The following is a 19,944-nucleotide window of genomic DNA, read 5'->3' on the forward strand; positions in this document are numbered from 1 at the left end:
TTATACGATGGAAGGTAATAAATCAATCATAGTATGTATTTATTTTAAATTAAATGCTGGTAAATAAATAAACAAATATTAACATTATTTTACGCCATGGAACGATACAGAGCATGTCCAAGTCACTTACATACTAGTTTAACTATTGGTTAGTTATCAAATAAAAATCTATGATTCTTCAACATGTTGCCTGAAATAATTATAATGGTCGTTATTAATTGACACGACTAAACAAAAATTCAACAAAATACTTCTTTATTTTATAGGTAATGCTTAGCTATAAAATAGTTAAATTTACGTAGGGAAGATCAAATACGTCATTGTTGCCTCCATGTCACGTGATACGGACATATTCATTCATAAACATAGGTATGAATGTTTATATTATATCACATTTATTTCACATTTGCATTAAATCGAATTAAATGTACGTATTGGTCAAATTTCAAGGCATTACATCTTAATAACACGACGTTAACTACAAAAAGCTCAACATTCTTGCATAATAATGTAAGTGGCCTGTCGCGAGCCGAAATTCAATAATGTATTATGATAAAAGAACTTTTATTAGTAGGTATTACTTAGGAAAATGTTACAGTTGACACAGAGTGGATTACGCTACTTAACAAGCACAAAGCTACTCTGAAGTGCTCATTGTAACTTCAATCAAATCGGACTGATACCCATTCCATATTTACATTTCCCTCTCACTAAGCACAACCCCGCGCCATCTCTCGGAATTTTCCTCAACACAACCTACACATTATGAGTCCTTTAGGTTTCTGAGTTTCCTCACCAGATGGAGTTAGTAAAACAGGTGTTAATTGAAACATAAGACGGCCACTATATTCGTGTCCTAGAAAATGAATTACTATTATTTAGATTTAGTATTCCCTGTTATCTTTGTGCTGCACAGAAGTGAGAACTTTAATATTAAGTTAACTAAAATGAAACGTTGTAGTTTCCACCAGTTTCATTTTGTTGGAATAAAGTGGCTTAACTTTTGACATTAACACTACAGTGAAGTAAGTGACATAGTAAGGGACGGATTATGTAAAGGAAATTTGTATCTAAGGCGGCCTAGCCAAGGTGACAATCGCTTGCGCTTCGCCATCGAATCGCTTTATTGTGTCTTTCTATCACTCTTCCATATTAGTGTGACAGGGACAGTTGCGTTTCGTTCGTTAGGAGCGTTAGCGATTATCATGTTGTCTACGGGGCCAGTAATCATTTGTAAGTAGGTAAAACAAGTAGCTAAGTATCGTCGTTTCAAAACCTTTATGATTTGACCATTTGCAGTTGGATAGAGGCGCCACATACCGCTTGTTTATGGCAATTATAACCATTTGTCATGTATAATCGGGAAAGTGTAGACACGCCTTTAGTTAATATTTGGTGCTAAAGCCTGACCAGGAATATGATCACGCGCCATGTTGCGGAATTTCACTGGAACTAATTTTTTCATACTATACTGAACTGCCACCCTATACAGGGGAGATATAGGACAATAACAGAGCCCTCTTGACAATGATCATATATTACTGGTCAGGCTTTACTTTAAAGTCAGGTACTTACCTGAAATATTAGTGCGAGAATTAGGGTGAGGTCAGCCGGCCTAGCCAAGCTGACAATCGCTATCGCTTCGCGATCGAATCGCTTTGTGTCTCTCTATCACTCTTCCATACTAGTGCGAGAGTGACAGTTGCGTTTCGATCGCTACGGAGCGTTAGCGAATGGCACGTTGGCTACGCGGCCAGTAGGTATAACGACTTCTACGTGGACGACGAAGACGCAAAGAGTAGGCTCTTAATATTATAGGAATAATTATCAACCTTCAAATATAACACGATGATACCTAATACATTATCACCCAATATTATAACTTAACTTCGAAATCTGTTCCCACGCATTCGACGTGTCGCCTACTGCCACCTTCACAACTTAGAGTAAGTAATTCCAGTAATTAGGTACTTGCACCGCGACCTTACACAAATTTAATGCAAACAATACTACAAAAGGTAACGAAGAAAATAAGCCGTAGAGGCAATTAGAAGGGACACTATAATGTGTGAAAACGTCAGTTATTCTCACGGGTACACTGGTAGCCGAGTAAATGAGCCAGTCAGTGCGAAGTTTTCGTATAGGTACTCTTTTGGGGGAAACGAACCTTGTTTGATATAAGGCTATAACACAAAAAACACATACCTACCAACTAATCACACAAATTAATAAATAAAATAACTACTTACTTACTTAAATTTTAGTATGTATTAAGTACATAAGTGTATGTCATTTTAGTTTATAAATGAACAGCAAACCATTAAAAAAAAATATATGGTTCGAGTGCCATAGAGGTAAATAAAGCATACAAACAAAGTATACTTAAATCACGAAATTTTATTAGAGAAGTTCCAAAGTGCAATCGATAAAGAATTATATGTTTATGAAAATCAAGAATTCATGTTTCTGTTATCTAAATAATAATATAGGTGTCGTAATCGGCCACTTCACAGTCATATTTTGATTGCAAACCTATGATAAAAGAATAAGAAATTCTAATATAATCCCGAAATCCTTGCAAATCTACGTGTGTTTCTAATTTATCGTATTTAGCCAAAGCATATCCGTCCATACATATGTATTAATTAAGGTGTAATAATATTACCTAATTATTTATATTTGATTATCAATAATTATCAGGTAATATCTGTTTAAGTGGCGCTTAATCATAGATACCGTTAGCCGGCAGCTCATTCACCGCTCGTTGCTCGCTGACACAACCGTCAAACATAACCGTGTGCTGTAAAAGTGTTTGTTTTCTTGTTCGTGAGAGTGATAATGATACTTAAAATCTTCTGACAATGGTAAGTTTTTTACCATATCAATAAAAACCTAAATTTATTGATTTATTTTGTGACATTCGTAGATTTTGCCTGCGTAATGTTATGATAAGGACACCTAAGCAAACAAAACATGTTATTTCTCTGTTTCTTGTTGTTACGCTTTGTATCATAAAACTATGATATACGTAATATTATATTTATCATAATTTAACCAAAGAGCCAATTTCAATTTGTAATGTAAGTGTTCAGTGTTTATTAAAATATTTCAAAGTCATAAAAAACAACAAAAACCTTGAAATAACGAGCTACAACATATTTAAGCACTAAACAAAAAAATAGGTACTATAAAAAATATTTTTTATCAACTTTTCTTCACCTAGTGACAATTGAAAAAAACTCTATGGTACATATATATACCCCAGTTTGGTAATTAAGTGGATGTATTACAATATGTTGTTGTTGAAATAGTTTTATCTCGTTGACTAGTAAGTAGACTTTGATATCAAACTACATTCCATTCACAAAACAGAATCTAACGTAATCAATCGGCATACAACTGATTATATGTTATTCCCCTTTAACCGTATTTGACTGTTAGCCGTACCTATCCAACAACACGCTGAGGTGAGACCATTTCGTGGCACTTTATCCTTTTATTCTCTGTTATGTATAATTTTCTATTTTGTGTTTGTGCTCACGAATAAAATTATTTCTATTCTATTCTATTCTATTCTATTCTATTCTATTCTATCTGTATACACCAGAATATTTTTCCGTACTTACATAATATAACCGGTAACTATTACTTGTAAATCAATTTTTAATATGAAACCTTAAAATCTCTAAAAAGTAAAATGTATCTGTTGGAATCCCGATACAAAAACTTTTTACAAAAAAAACTGACTTTAAAAAGGATAATATAAAATATTATACTAAATAAATAGGATAAATAACAAGTATGTGCTAAGTTAAATATGCGTGTATACCTATGCGTTCTGCAATGTATGACCACTTAAACACCACCCTCTGCCTTCACCTACGGTTATCCAAATAAACATTTCATTATGACTTAAAATTAATTTAAAAATTTATTTTATCTTGGTACGTTCACATGTGACATTTTATAACATTATGATATTTAATACCATATAGCTATCATAATACCTACTCTTCATTAAGAAAGTACAAAACTTGTAGGAATTAGATACTTTTATACAAGATAAAATGATAATTGACTGATTGACAAAGAAAACCAAATTAGTACTGGAGGAAACTCGTTCGAAGATACCTATAAAGTGTCATGTTCACTGAGTGTCATTCTAATGGAACTTGCTATGTAAACAAAAGTCACTGGTAAATTCATATTTATTGACAATTTCAACATGGCGGTTTGTTTACATAGTTAGCAAGTTCCATAGAATGACACTTTAATATACACTAGTATTAAAAGAAGAGTGCCAGAACATAACTAGGCCTAAAAAAAACGAGACGATCTTAAGGAAACTATAAATATGCGAAGATCATAAGGAAAAAACTTATAAACTTTGTAAAAATCGTGTGATTACAGAACCCATCGGAACTCAACACTCTCTTACCTACTAATCAATCAAGATATCCCGGAATAATTAATTCCATAAAAAAAAACCTGTTTATTCATGAAATAAAACTATTAAAACGGATTATATCGCGTATATTGAATTTATTCTACATCCCCACACACATTCTGTTTCTTCTTCTTCTTCTTGCCCTTATCCCACGTTATGTGCCACAACATGTTTTCCTCTTCCAATCTCCTCTATCTTACGTCACCTCAGCACACTTCTTTATTTCTCATATCCTCTTTCAAACAATACATCCATCGTTTTTTGGGTCTTCCGTCCGCTCTCTGTCTATCAACATTCATCCCTAACATTATTTTGCCTATATACACACATTCTGTTTATTCATACTATTTTTAATTTTGTGGTTTTTGAGTCACAATAATCTTTTTCCCAGGGTGAAAGTTCCATGTCGCGGACCACAGGCTCCGTGGTGCTACAAGTGGGGGCGCTCGAGTTGCTAGCCAGATATTCCATGAACAATGGACGGGCGACGAGCGTGTTGTCGTCCCTGCACGAGTTCAGAGTACAGGAGGCCGAGCAGGTTGGCGGCAAGCAGTGGAACTGGAAGTACTTGAGGGTAAGTTGAATTACCCAGTTGATTTTGTTGAATTGATTGATTGGAAGCTGAAGTTTTCTTCGGCCCACGTGCACCATCATCATCATCTTCCTCGCGTTGTCCCGGCATTTTGCCACGGCTCAGCGGAGCCTGGGGTCCGCTTGGCAACCAATCCCAGTAATTGGCGTGGGCACTAGTTTTTACGAAAGCGAATGCCATCTGACCTTCCAACTAGGGCTTCCAATACCGGGATCCCGGGATCCCGAAATACCGGGATTCCGTCTTTTTAAACTCATTTTTCAATACCGGTATTTTTAAACACAATACCGGGATCCCGGTATTTTAAAAAACGAGGGAAATGTGCAGTATAAACCCTTTAAATCCATTATACTCAGTGTATCAAAAAGCTTACTAAACGTCAGATGCATCTAGAGTTAGAACAAGAAACGTCTGCAACGATTTTGATAGCACGCGCAATGAAAGTGTTATTTTAAACGTCAAACTTCTATGAAATTATGACGTACAAATAACACTTGCACTGCGTACTACGTATGCTATCAAAATCGTTGCAGACTTTACTTGGTCTAACTCTAACTGGCCTCTAGCCCTCATTTTATTATTGAAACAAGATTTGCCTATGTGTCAGGTAAATATTTGGTGGTTGGTGGTGGATGAATCCTGAAGTTATGTGAGTGATGTATTCATATCATATTTGATGATAGTGGACATTAAGCTTATAATTTTATCCAAAAATAAATCGAAAGAGCAAGGATAACTGTAATAATGGCAAACCAATTTTGACGGAAATTTGAAAAAAGTTGTCTGGTTGGTTAAGTTTGACTAAAAATGTGACTGGTGAGAGTGGTGAGGTGAAGTCAACAAATTGGATAAAATTATTGCCAACCTGGAGTGTGAAATAAAATTATTGCAGATGGCGGCATTGATTGTTTATTGTTGTAATAGCTTTTTGGACATATCTGGTATTCCGGTGAGCCTTTCTAATTCCCCTTTTCAATAAAACTATAATTTTTTAAGCGATTCATATCCAATACCGGGTAGATATGAGCGCCGATAGGCATTTAGCCGGCGGCGGCGCGCCGGTCAAAATTGGTCGGCGGCGGCGGCGAATCGGCGGCGTGGCCTTGAAACACCTTCGATTAATGAAAAAAAAAATTCAAACCAAAATTTTACCGAAAAAACATGTTTTTGCTGTAAGAAAGTTATAAAATAAATGCTTTTTCTTTTTTCAAGGATAATTTATTGAGTAATGATACGAAAAAAGTTTTATATCGTATAAACTGTGGATAGGCGGTATCGCGCTGCATCAAAGGCGGTCTTAATCTTGGCGAGGTTCAGGCCGGAAGATCTTAGCGAGGCCCTTATCTTTTGTGGTAAGTTAAAAATTGCGGATATACTGTATCAGGGAACGTCTTGTCGACAGTTCAGATATATTAAATAAATTACCTAAGGAATTAGTACACATTTTAGAAAATAGAAAATCATCGTAACTCAATAAAATTCTAAAGGAATATTTCACAAATGATAATGCTCTGGCAAATATACTGGCAAACAAACTAAAATAAACCCATTAGTTAAATTAAGAAAAGTAGATATTTACATTTCGAATTACTCAATGTATTATTAGGTAACATCAAAACGCGAGTTTTAGTGACCGCGCACATAATCTCATACTAGAGATTTTGCACACAAATGTATGTAGATTTAAGTACTTTTTTAGCGAAATAAATAGATTTAAATTTAATTTTTTTTTAATAAAATCGAGCTCCGTCATTAACCAACATCGACCCAACAAAACCGATTTATGTCAAAAAGTGAGGCCCAAGGCCGAGCTCCATGTAACACCGAAGACTTGATTTCGACGCCTCCCAATGCGAGGCCAGAGGATAAGCTGCAGGTAAGCATACAGCTAAGAATCGAACGCCAACAGCGCGCTTCTGTGCGAGGCGGAGCTACAAGAGAGCAGAGCGAGGGTGAAGGCTAATAAAGACCGAAGCCATAGTGTTAAAGATCTGGAGCTTTCCTGCGGGCGCATTCGTGCGACGCCAAAGGCCGAGCTGCAATGGAGCTAAGATCAGACAAGGACCAATGCTCAAGAGTTTTAAAAGAGGCCGAAAGCTGAGCTCCAAACAGGGCCAAAAACTTACAGGTTCAGATAGTGGCTTACTTCCATGCAAGCGATGCAAGGCCAAAGATTGAGCTGCGAGAGAGCAAAGCTTGAAATTTGATCAGTGGCCAAGTTTAAATAAGACCCGATTCCGACGCCCTTCCGCGCGAAGCCAACGGCTGGACATTTGGACGTGGAAACCATTAATATCTCAAAATTAACCCCTTTTTATACCTTTTAAAGACGATTAATCATGCTTGCAATGGTTAAATTCGCGGTAAATGACGGATGGTTAACAGTTGGCAAAATTAGTTATGCATTGGGTCGATACTCCAAAGATTCGAGTCTCACGTTAGCCAGAGTTGATTTGATCACAGGTAATTTTTTCATTGTGATTGACATATCTAGTGTATATACAATCTATAAATTGTAATGTACGTTCCACAATAAAAATGGAAGGAAATCAGTATGTTTATTACGAGCATATTGATGTTTAAATTGATATTTAAAAAAATCGTTTCCCCAAGACTAGTAGCGCGGTTACTAGACAAATAAATTTGCATTTACCTTCGATATTTTTGAATTATATGGGCCTAAAATACCTTTTGAATGCCTATAAACTATTCGAAGTGGCGCCGTTATAGATCTAAACTCGATTTAAGATATATTATCTGGTTCTTAAACCTCTGAAAGTAGTAGTAACTACCAAGGTCACGCCGATGCCACGCCGATAGGGCAGCGTCGGCGGCGGCGGCGCGAAAACTTCGTCGGCGGCGGCGGCGCGCCGGCGCGGCGCTCATATCTAATACCGGGATGCCGGGATCCCGGTATTGATGAAGACAGTTTCGGTATTAATACCGGTATTGTGAGAAGTCCGGTATTTGGAAGCCCTACTTCCAACCCAGAAGGTAAACTAGGTCCGTATTGGGATTAGTCCGGTTTTATCACGATGTTTTCCTTCACCGAAAAGCGACTGGTAAATATCAAATGATATTTCGTACATAAGTTCCGAAAAACTCATTGGTACGAGCCGGGGTTCGAACCCACGACCTCCGGATTGCAAGTCGCACGCTCTTACCGCTAGGCGACCAGCGCTTTTTTTTTTGACGCACCATTTCACTAAATAACCGGTTAAACCTGGCGTAACCATGGTTAACAATTCAATTTGAGACTGGGTTAACGGTTTAATCGCTTAACCCCGGGTTATTAGGAAGGGGGCCTTAGAAGGAATCTTTCTTTACGGGCACCTAGGATTATTTACCTTTTAACCGCCGTAGAATTTTTCATCGATCGTGCTCGTGTCGCCGGCGGTACGGAGTTACACGAAGTTTTGTCTTAGGTATTTATCAGACCGTGGCTATATGAGCTCGATTTTATGTGTCTTTATTATATATCAGTCTACGGCGGTTAAAAGGTTAATATACAGTAATAATGCGGGCCTATTAGAAATTGTTAAGAAACAAATATTTTTGAAGATCATTTTATGAGATGATACATAAATAATTATAGCACTAGATATAACAGGTAATCGTCTTATTACGATATCAAAACATTATTTAAATTGGAAAGTTCATAAGCAGGAAGTGCCTTCCTATGTTTCTTTATCGTACGACGATTATGAGTACTGACAAAGACGAAGTACTTTAATAATAGTCTCATTGTCTTATATTATAAGTGCCATTCATGTTTAAAAGACGTTCTTTCTCTGTACTTTTCAAAGAATAGCACAGAGGAAATAATATCAGAAACTTTAACTGGCCTCCTATGCAAAACAGTGTAATATAAAATTTGCTTAAATATTTATAAGTAATGAAAACCTAATTAAGAGTCAGACTTGGGCAATATGGTTGTGAACTATTTTGCCTCAGCCGAAAAGCCACACTTGCTCGTATCTTTATAGGTGCAACAGGACGTGAGGGTAATAAATTATTATCGATTTCAATTTGATAAGGTAAACACTCTAGGAAAATACATATTCTTTTCCTTGTTTCAGGATCAATTCGACCAAAAAGACTTAGAAGGTCTATATAGAAAATATGACGACAAATTAAGGGAATCGCTCATCTATATTTATATATCGTTATTAGTGTTTTTTTCAACGACTCACATTAGTTTAGTAATTATTAGTACGTACTCAGAGGTAAGTGAATACTTGCAATTTTTAAAATAGGCCGAAGAAACATTCTGACGCATATATGTATATACATGTAATACCAGAGAAAATCTGAAGTGGCTATTAAAAGCGGTACAGTGCCTTTCAAGAGAATTCTTATATGATATAATATAATAAGTAGATATGATTTTAATATCTACCCTGTATGATAACAGTTTTGCTTTGCATGCTGTTGCGTTAAAACTTCAATAATATCATATTGACGTTAAAAGACAATTTGCAGCAAAACTATAAAAGCAAATGAAAGGTGAATGAATTTAAGATTTACTCTTTGGAATTTAGAGTGTAAAATCTGTAAAGACATGTTTATATGAGTTATGACTTACCTATGCCATGTTATCATCCCTCCTAAATAACAATATAAATGCGAAAGTTACTCTGTCTGTCTGTCTGTTACCTCTTGACAAATTTGGTATGGAGATATGTAGTTTGAGGCCCAAGGAAGGACATAGGATATTTTTGATCAATCATCATCATCACCCTACGCCGCCGAAGTTGCGAGATGTATATTACAAAACGAGCTCCATATATTTTATCGACAGACCTCCCCATGAAATATATTTTAATGATATAATGAACCAAGTTTTTTTCGTTTGTTTAGCAGGTGTTATGGAAATCAACGTATTTATCATTTGCAATGTACATATTACGAATTGCCGTACCAATGCTGTTTTTGTGCAAATGCTTCTACAACCCGTTGAAGCAAAGGTGGTTCTGGATACCCATTTTTGTAACGTTTGTCATCACGCTTGACCTCGTGTTCACCGGTAAGGAATGTGATTAATTGTGGTCATTATACAAGACATTTTAAGACTTGATACAGATGAAAGCAGAAATCAATCGTGAATCACATCATGACGTAGTTTTATTCACCGATAACACCGAGTGCTTCACGATAAGTATAACACGAGGAAGTGTGGAAATTACTTTCATATCGCTTGGATGTGAGAAAAGAGCTCGTCTGAAAATTCATTTTATCTCCGAACGCGGCAGTTGTGAGAAAAACTAAAGATGGTGTTTATTTGTGGCGTTTCCAATAACGCTAAACCATTAATCATAGAGACGCACCCTCCCTAGGTCTCATATATTCTGCAGAAATACAAAAACTCTTTTGTTTTTCTTTCTGCGCTTAAGGTAAAACTGTTTATCTCGCCTTGTTGTTTCATCGCTTTGTGCAAAAATACCTTAACGTACCTTTATATTTCCTTGCTTAGTGTTTTGACATAAGTGGAAATGTAATATACCTCTAAATGTACGAGTAGGACTCCTGAAATGAATTAGGTATTAAAGAAGTTTTCCCTTTTAAAACACAATTTAACTAATCCTTGGCACACACAATTTTACTGATTTTAATATTGATGCGGAACTTAACTGTAACAGTGCCGTTGTTTTAATTTCACAGACATTGCAGTACCAATATTTAGTCACTATGAGGGAATGTCGCTCCGACCTGCCTACTCCACGATGGCCCTGCTCTCGATATACATCTTTCTGCCGATGAGGAACAACTTCCTCGCCATCCTCCTCGGCGTTCTGGTCAGCATAATATACATATTTATCTTCGCCTTTGTCACTTATATTGAGGATCCACGGATACAAGTAGTGGTAAGTTTATATTCATTACTAGTCATTATTTTATAAGTATATAAGTATAAGTACAAGCAATATGCCTATTCTCAGCGCCCATGACCCATGACTTCTAATTAATCGTGTATTTTTTTTATTACTTCGCCATGCGTACCTCAGGTTCATTAAGTTACATTACTATGACAGGTGAACCAACCTTTTTGTGCTATATTTTTACGTGATAATACCTACTAACAGCATTAAGAAATGATACAGACAGATGACGCTAACTTAAACAAAATACAGAAAATCTTTTATTTTCATATTTTTCTTAGTCTACGCGGAACTCATCAACCAGTGTTTTCTAGATGCACATTCGTGGACACTTTGCTAAAGTAGCAGCATGCTTGGGACATCTTGTAAGTTTATGTTTAACATTGAGTATGGCTGTTGATTTTTGTCGCAAATATTTTGGTGAACAAAAAAAAACAATCACAGATTTACTTAATTTGTTGATTAATCCGATAAAATGTTATGTAAGTATATACAGAGTTTTTTTATAAACCACGATCAATCATGAATCGATAACAGCCAATGAAACATAATATTATTATTTTACTCTTATATAATCCACTTGTATTTGAGGCGACCGTAAAGTTCGCTGACTATTCATGACTTTCATTCAAGATTCATGATATACATTAATAATATTTTGATAGTCTCTATTCTATCACATTAAAGCAGCATTTCCCAAACTATGCATCGCAACCTATTGGTGGGTCGAATATTGAGTGGGCCCTGAAACTACTAGGAAATCTGAGGGTCTGGTGACCCCCAGATTTCCTGGTGAATACTATTTTATACCCCCTTTTTAAGGCGGCCAAGAGTTGGGCCCCAAAAGTGGCAGTTTTTGTTAGGTGGGTCGGAGCCCAGTCAACTTTGGGAACCCCTGCATTAAAGTCAGGTATCCCGTTGTCAGACCGGCGACTATCATCGAGTAGTGATAAGCAAGTTCAAGTTTTTGCAGGCAAGCGATTTCTCTTAGAAAGTGTACTCGCCTGCAGTTTAAACAGTAAACGATCCCAGATGAACTACCTATCTCTTTATTGAAATCTACACCTTGCACAAGAATATAGTCTTTTGCAAAGAAATCGCTCTAACTCTAACAAACTCTAACAAACATTTGAGTAGAAAGTAGGAAAGCCAAATAAATTTATGGCAAAAAAATACATTCAGAAGAAAAGATTATAATTATGAAAACGTCTTAATTAATATTATCTAACTAACGCAATCAAAACACAAAGCACGGACGAAAGGGAATACTTCGTACAGTCTGGTCATATTTCACTCTAAAACAGTAGAACTTTTAACTTCACAACACAGCTCAAGGTAACCCTAGTAGTATGTTTAAACTAGCTGTTTTTGTTGAATCATTTGTTTAATTGTTATCGATTGATTCAATACTACTCCTGTAATCAAAACCTAATAGATATTAGATAGCCTATTAATAATGGGATTCCCCTCGTTTTAGGTGGCTTCGGACACACTGTACCTTATCGGCGTGAATCTGATGGGCGTATACTTCAGGCTTATGAACGAGATAGTGACGAGGCGGTCGTTCCTCGACCGTCGGGCTTGCGTGGAGAGTACGCTACGGTTGAAATTCGTCAAAGATCAGGAAGTAAGTGTAAAATTTCAGTGTAGTAGAAATGGGCATGCAAAATCTTATATTAATTGTGAAGTCTCTCATCCGCATTGAGCTAGCTCGAAACTATAAATCTTAAACTCTCTTGTACAGTAATAGAAGGACCTTACCCAGCAATGGAACGTATAAATTATAAAGGTACCTACTACTTATGGAGGCTGGTGGAGGTGGTGAAAAGGGAGCAAATACATGAGATCGAGCACTATTGACTTTCCTTTAAATGATCTATTTTTGAATAATGTTTTTGAACACGCATTCCGAAGTTTGAAGTAACTAAAATGTAGATAAGTTCGTCACAGTAGGCGATTGTGACTACACAGGTTGGACTAGATTTCGTAACGTTATACGTTAGTTTCCAATACTTTAATAACAATTTGCTTTCAAATATTTTCAGGAGCGCCTCATGTTGAGCATCATTCCGGAGCACATAGTATCGAGAGTTCGTCAAGATATTCGCAACATGTTTCTTGGTATAGAGTCTCATACTCTAAGCTACACCATGAGATCATTCAAGTAAGAATATTTTTTATGTAGTACCTACATTAGTATTGGAAGATAAGGTCAATATTATGCTAAAATTACACATAAAATTTAACAATCACAAATAAACTTCAAAAGATAGGACACCTACAGATGCATTTAGCCGCTTAGATGTATTTTATAATCGCTGATGTGTTTTTTTTTTGCATGTATTAAAATTCCATGTTGACCTGTAAAAGTGACCTTGTGGCCTATTTGCTGAATAAATGTTGATGTTTGATGATATAAAAAGAATAAAATGTAGCATGAGGCAGCTGTCTAGCCATCATCAGACAACTAGCTAACGACTAATAGTAAACAGATTCGTCAGTAATAAAAATATATATACAAGAAACGAATAAGTCAATACCGGAATTCCGGTCAATTAAGTTCTAAACACGTGCTTCCTAATAATCCTTTCGAGGTGAAAGATAGATAAATTATTCGCAAAAAATGTTTAAATCCATACATCGCCAATAAGTCCAATATTAGATTATCCATAAATTAAATTGATTCACTGACCTACATTACGGATAGTTATGATGTTTTGAGTAAGTACTTACTTTGTCTTTTTACAGTTATACGAACATTTAAATCGTAAACCTATTTATTATCCCGTTTCTAGAAATAATTTCAACTTTTTGATGATTTTTACGATAGAATTAATGAATTATTGGTCACCGATAAGTCAAATCCCTAGATTATCTTAAAGTGACTCACTATTCTGTCCTATACTTATGCGATGACCGCAGAACATGTACCATCAACATTATTATGTTATCGTGCTTCTGAAAACATTTTAATGTCAATGAAATTATCAATTAGAGGCTTAACCAATGGCACAAAACAAATCTATCTTGCATTCTCATTTTAAAACTTATGGACAAAGGAAGTCTTTAAGGTATTTTTTGAGTATTTGATAGTCACCACTCAACACGAAGAAAAGTACATGGTCATACCAACCCGCACCGAGCACAGTTTTTTCTTTTCAATTTATTAGGACAATAAGTTTTTGGCAAAAATTTAATTTTTGGTACAAGCTTTTATCGCAGACTGTACTTTTCCTACGACAGACAACTAATACTCATCGAGACAATTCTAAGAGCACCTAACACAATTAGGTTGCGTTGTTTCATCACAGAGTTCCTATGGTCACCTCCTGTCTCCATCATCAGATCAGTTCGACAGTACCATATTATTGTATTGTCATCAGAACTACATACAGCTGCCAATTTTCATGACGCTACGATCCTTGGAAGATGGTTAAATTAGTTACCTTAGATTCCATTACATGTTAGTTACATACAGGGCGAGAGTTCCTATGGCCACCTCCTGTCTCCATCATCAGATCAGTTCGACAGTACCTTATTATTGTATTGTCATCAGTACTACATACAGCTGCCAATTTTCATGACGCTACGATCCTTGGAAGATGGTTAAATTAGTTACCTTAGATTCCATTACATGTTAGTTACATACAGGTCGACCTAATAAAAGCTTGTTAAAAACATTAACACACATAGGGTTTAGACACAGAAATAAAGTACAAAGGATAATAAAGTGTGATGCCAACAACATCGTCCACAGTTTAACCATTAATTGTTTTAAAATTTCAGCCAATTGTACGTGGAAGAGCACGATAACGTGAGCATTCTTTATGCAGACGTCGTAAATTACACCATGATATCCACCACGCTATCGCCAATGCGGATGGTGGAGCTTCTGAATGAGTTATTCGGCAGATTCGATGAAGCATCTGAGGTAAAATATTGTTTTTGGATATTGCCAATTCAACGTCGGATTTCAATAATACTTTAAGTACTTACACCATAAATTTTTAAGCGCATGGCACACTGCATCCGAATCGAACTTCGCTCCGATATAGCTTTAATACGCGCGTCGCGTTGTATCGCTCAAACATCGAAGCGACGTGCGAATCGGATCCAGTGTGCCATGCGCCATGGGCTGCATAAGTGCACATAAATAGGTATAGCTACTTTTGAATACAATGTTTTTGCTTAGGTATTGTATTTTGTATTTTGTACCATTCCATTTCAAGATGATTTCAATAAGTAATGTAAAAATCTATTGTGAAAAAAAAAGTATTACCTATTATCTTATTGTTCCCTAACTTATTCTAGGATTAAGTTCATATATATATATGTTCTTTGACATCTGAAAGTATTATACAGTAGGGTAAATTGCAAAAAAAAATTGTCCGTAGGTAGTTAAGAGTCCGTTATTAGTCTTAAGTTACTTGATTCTTCCGTGTTTTACAATCCATCCTGTAAACTTACTATTATTTCCTATTAGGTAATTAATGGGAGTTAATTTAGGGTTTTGTGGGCCCGATTCGGATTTTGAAATAGATATCTATAAGATATCTTTTAGACATCACCAATATACGATAACGATATTTTTAGGATCTAACCTGTCAAATTTGACATTTCCGCGATTCTCGAAATACTCTTGAACGATTAACAAGATGACTTAGAGATCCAATTCGCATCTAATAGATATCTAACTCTATCTAACGTAAAAGTGACATTGGTTGGCCGAATTGAGCTGCAAAAGATAACTAGTTGAAATCTAAACTATAACGTATCTAGAATGGATAAAGATAAAGATAAGATAAAAGATAGTTTATTCAAGTAGGCATAATTACAATGCGCTTATGAACGTCAAATAAAGCTAGGTAGACCGGCTCCAACCCTACACCTCTGCCCCGAGAAGATTTAAATCCCCCCGCAATTGGAGGAGGGTATCCCATTATGGGACCGGCAACAAACTCGGCGGGACACATCTTTTCAAAAATAATTACATCTTATAATTAATTCTATCTAGTACGTGTCGTCTCTTGTGAATATCTTGAAGTTCGAATACGGCAGTAAGTCATTAAGATATAAGTACAATCAAATCTATTACTTTTCAGGAGTTCGATGTTCTGCGGATAAAGTTCTTAGGCGACTGCTACTACTGCGTTAGTGGAATCCCGAAGCCAACTACCCAACACGCTAAAAACTGCGTAGATTTAGGCCTCGATATGATTCACATCATTAAGGACGTTAGGTAAGTAATTAGATATCGGAGTCGTGTTAGTAAATAATTTATTGCAATAATTGCAAAATAAAATTATAGAAATAATTAATTTCAGCGGTGCGCGGTGCCTTTAGTTATTTAAGCGGTGGTGGCCGAGTGGATATGACGTCCGACTTTCGATCCGGAGGTCGCTGGTTCAAATCCTGGCTCGTAGCAATGAGTTTTTCTTGTCTCGAAAAATGAGTCTGGCTCGTACCAAGGAAAACATCGTGAGGAAACCTGCATACATCTGCTGTCCCCAATCCGCATTGGGCTAGCGTGAGGACTATAGCCCAAGCCCTCCGCGCATGAGAAGAGGCCTGTGCCCAGCAGTGGGACGTATATACTTGGTCAAGCAAATCTTGTCAGTAAATAAAGGCGCGAAATTCAAATTTTCTATGGGACGATATCCCTTCGCGCCTACATTTTTCAAATTTACCGCCTTTTTCTACTGACAAGATCTGCTTGACCAAGTATATATAGACTTAAATTATTATTATTATATTATTTAATTAATTTCAGAGAGAAGCGGTCATTGAACATCGACATGAGAATCGGAGTTCACTCTGGACGGATTCTTAGTGGATTAATAGGCATGAGAAAGTGGCAATTCGATATCTGGTCCAAAGATGCTACTATAGCTAATAAGATGGAATCTACAGGGAAAGCAGGGTAAGAAAATAACTACTTGTGGCAGGCGTGGCTCACTCCGCGATTTCGTCGCTTTGCTACAGGTAGCTAAAAGTACATCCGTTCGGCCCCAATTTTGGGGAAAGCCATAAGCCGCGCGTGGCACTGTCGCCACCTAGCGGCCATATCTGTGCTGATCGTAACAGACGCGTTTTGTTAGAGAGTGAGTCTTCTGTACTTAGTACTATTATTTATTCTGTGCTTGTGGCTAGTAGAACACACCAGTCATGGGCGTCATAGCTAACCTATATGTATATAAAAATCTAAATAAAATAAAATAAGAAAACAAAAATATCACGGAGTATATTTATTTATATCGTTTTAACGGAAGGATTTTACATTTCAGAAAAGTTCACGTGACCAAACAAACCCTGGAATTATTGATAGACTACGCTAGAGAATACATAATCGAACCTAACTTTGAATCTCAAAATCATCCGTTTATTTTAGAAAATAAATTAGAAACATTTTTACTCTCAAGGCCAGACAGAGTAAGTTCTTCACTTCTTCTTACTCGTTAGCTAAATCTCAAAATCTATTTTACGACCTATGTAATTTTACTATATAAGTAGAATTCAAGTTCTTTAAAGTTATTTGTCATGTACAATAATGTATGTTATTTTTCACCTCAGCAGCTCGAACAAGGGTATGCGATTTTGCTCACCGTTTTTAAGTAGCAAAGTACCCTTGTTCGAGCTGCTGAGGTGAAAACTTAATTGTTGGTATATCTTAAGAAAACATGAGTGAATAGAGGTAAGTGATGAAGAAGGAATACATTTTTCGGGTTCTCTAATATGTTCTCACTGCTGAGGTGAAAAGTTTTGTGAACTACACGAGATCAAAGTTATTTACATCTCGTGCGCTTTTGAGTCCCTTACTACGCTCAAGATTCTAAATTAGATTCACTAGTATAGAATCTTTCGCTTGCACGGGACTCAAAATAAGCACTCGAAGAAATATCAAACTTTGATCTCTTGTTGTACAAATAACTATTACTTTCATTCTAAACAATTATTTTCATGTCAAATAGTCCCTTACTACCTACTGCCTTGACGTATTTTTGAAATTAATTTATTTGCAGACTATTACAGAATACAAACCGTATCGTAGAGCATCAGTTGGATTCAGCAAAATGATTAAAAAGAGAGTAAGTCAACATCTATTAATACATTTTAACCTCAATTTTTAATTACGTTCTTAAATACCTACCTTTTTGCTTAACTGTTATTTGGTACAAAATTTGTGAAATAATAACTCGACACTGTATTTCTAGTAGCGGTCGGAAAATAAAAACCAATCAAATTATCGGAGAACCACAACTTTTATGGACGAAAATTTGGTAGAATATCAACAGATGTTGAAAGCAGCCGACGCTCAAATGGCAAAGGAAATCGAAGATATGACCAGTGGCAAGTAAGTAAAAAGAACACACATATGTATGTACCCTCTATGTGAAATTTATTTACAAACATAGATACAAATATTAACTTTATATTTTAGGGAGCATTTCAAAAAAGAATCGAAGCTGAACAGATTTACGTTGATGTTCGAAAACTACCAACTTGAAAAGACATTTTTATTACTACCGGACCCACTTTTCAAGTATTACATCACATGCTGTCTCGTCATATCTTTCCTGATAGCATTCGTGAATGCATTGACTACCGACTGGTATGTATAGTTGATGTAGTGACGATTAACGATTAAGATGGTTACTGAAATACATACTAGTCAATATAATTATGTTTCAGGTATTGCTGTTTTCTCTGGTACACATTTGTCGCTGTCCTTTTTCTCATAGGGGGCCTTATAACCATGCAACCGCTAACTTGGTTCCAATTTTTTTGGAACAAATATAAAGGACTGGAACAACCTCGAAATCGCTTCTTACGGAGGATATACGATATATCGGAGAGCATTACCAGATCAGCAAGACTAAGGACAGCCATATACTTGCTTATTAGTTTCTCGTTAGCGGCAACTTCTATGGTCAGTGTGATCGAATGCATAGAAGTTAAAACCGATGACCCTGATGTTCAAGCAGTCACCGTTTTGTCGAACTGTTATTCTTCGTGGGTAATATTTGTTATACTTTTCGATAATGCTTCTAATTTTCATTTTGTAATAATTAATAAAATATTCATAATGTAATGTTTGTCTTTCAGCACGTGACACAATGTTGGGGTTTAGCTTTACTACTAAACTTTTTGTTTAGCAGAGTATTTTTCATTTTCAAGTGGATCGTGGCTGGTGGAATGACCATATTTTACCTGTGGGTAGTGTGGGAAATGAAAACCTCATTTTTCGCAGAAGATGCTACATTTAATGTGGGATTGGATCCCCGGGTATCTCACACACTATCCGTCGTTTTTATAACCATCACGTTGTATTTCATAGATAGAACCACTGAGTATAGGAACAGACTGGATCACTTGTGGCAGTTACAGCTTACAGAGGAACAACACGAAGCTGAGACTATGCTAAAGGTTAACAATATGCTTCTAGAAAACATACTGCCGGCACACGTAGGTTTGTATTTGACGGTTGTTAGATATGTTAATATTGTCAAATCTTACAATAATAGTCGAGATTCATTAATTCATATATTGTTTTTTCTTCCAGTTCAAGTATACTTAGATTTAAATAGATCTATAGACGAACTTTACTATGAAAAATATGACAATGTGGCGGTAATGTTTGCATCTCTAACAGACTACAAACTGGGCGTTGAAGAAAACGCGGACGATAAACTAATGCTAAGTATATTGGATGAAGTGATATCAGATTTCGATAGATTGCTTTTGACGGGCACATCAGATTACAAAGTGGAAAAGATTAAAATGGCTGGATGGACGTACATGGCCGCCTGCGGTTTGGATCCTAACAGGAGAGAATCAATTAATTCCGACTCTTATCATGACCGCCAACAAAACACTCCTTACAACCGTGCGATAGTTGTCACCATGGTCGAGTTTGCTGCTGCAATGATGATGCAACTACAAAATTTTAACCGCGGATCTTTCCAATGTTTCGAAGGGCTAAATCTGCGCATTGGTAAGCATTTTCTATCCCCCGCGCAAAACTAGGG

General features: G+C 36.2%; 1 protein-coding gene across 4 annotated transcripts in view; it reads left to right on the forward strand.

The window, feature by feature from the left end:
- Positions 1-2,743: 2,743 nt before the first annotated feature.
- The window catches only part of LOC134647275 (adenylate cyclase type 2-like), a 97,517-nt gene continuing 80,316 nt past the window's right edge, over positions 2,744-19,944 (forward strand). For 2 of the 4 annotated variants that reach the window (XR_010096817.1, XM_063501551.1), the window contains exons 1-17: positions 2,744-2,864; positions 4,839-5,021; positions 9,119-9,265; positions 9,900-10,065; positions 10,701-10,903; positions 12,396-12,545; positions 12,964-13,082; positions 14,705-14,849; positions 16,021-16,157; positions 16,689-16,838; positions 17,203-17,347; positions 17,938-18,003; positions 18,133-18,269; positions 18,357-18,527; positions 18,608-18,932; positions 19,022-19,385; positions 19,479-19,910. Coding sequence is in view for 3 of the 4 variants with exons in the window: in XM_063501551.1 (XP_063357621.1) it covers positions 2,862-2,864; positions 4,839-5,021; positions 9,119-9,265; positions 9,900-10,065; positions 10,701-10,903; positions 12,396-12,545; positions 12,964-13,082; positions 14,705-14,849; positions 16,021-16,157; positions 16,689-16,838; positions 17,203-17,347; positions 17,938-18,003; positions 18,133-18,269; positions 18,357-18,527; positions 18,608-18,932; positions 19,022-19,385; positions 19,479-19,910 (3,043 nt within the window). In the remaining variant the exon portion in view is untranslated. Of the gene's footprint in view, positions 2,865-4,838; positions 5,022-9,118; positions 9,266-9,899; positions 10,066-10,700; positions 10,904-12,395; positions 12,546-12,963; positions 13,083-14,704; positions 14,850-16,020; positions 16,158-16,688; positions 16,839-17,202; positions 17,348-17,937; positions 18,004-18,132; positions 18,270-18,356; positions 18,528-18,607; positions 18,933-19,021; positions 19,386-19,478; positions 19,911-19,944 lie in introns of those variants that run through there. The other 2 variants (XM_063501552.1, XM_063501553.1) reach the window with 2 other exon arrangements.

Source organism: Cydia amplana, chromosome 4 (genome assembly GCF_948474715.1).
Source record: "Cydia amplana chromosome 4, ilCydAmpl1.1, whole genome shotgun sequence".
Taxonomy (NCBI): domain Eukaryota; kingdom Metazoa; phylum Arthropoda; class Insecta; order Lepidoptera; family Tortricidae; genus Cydia; species Cydia amplana.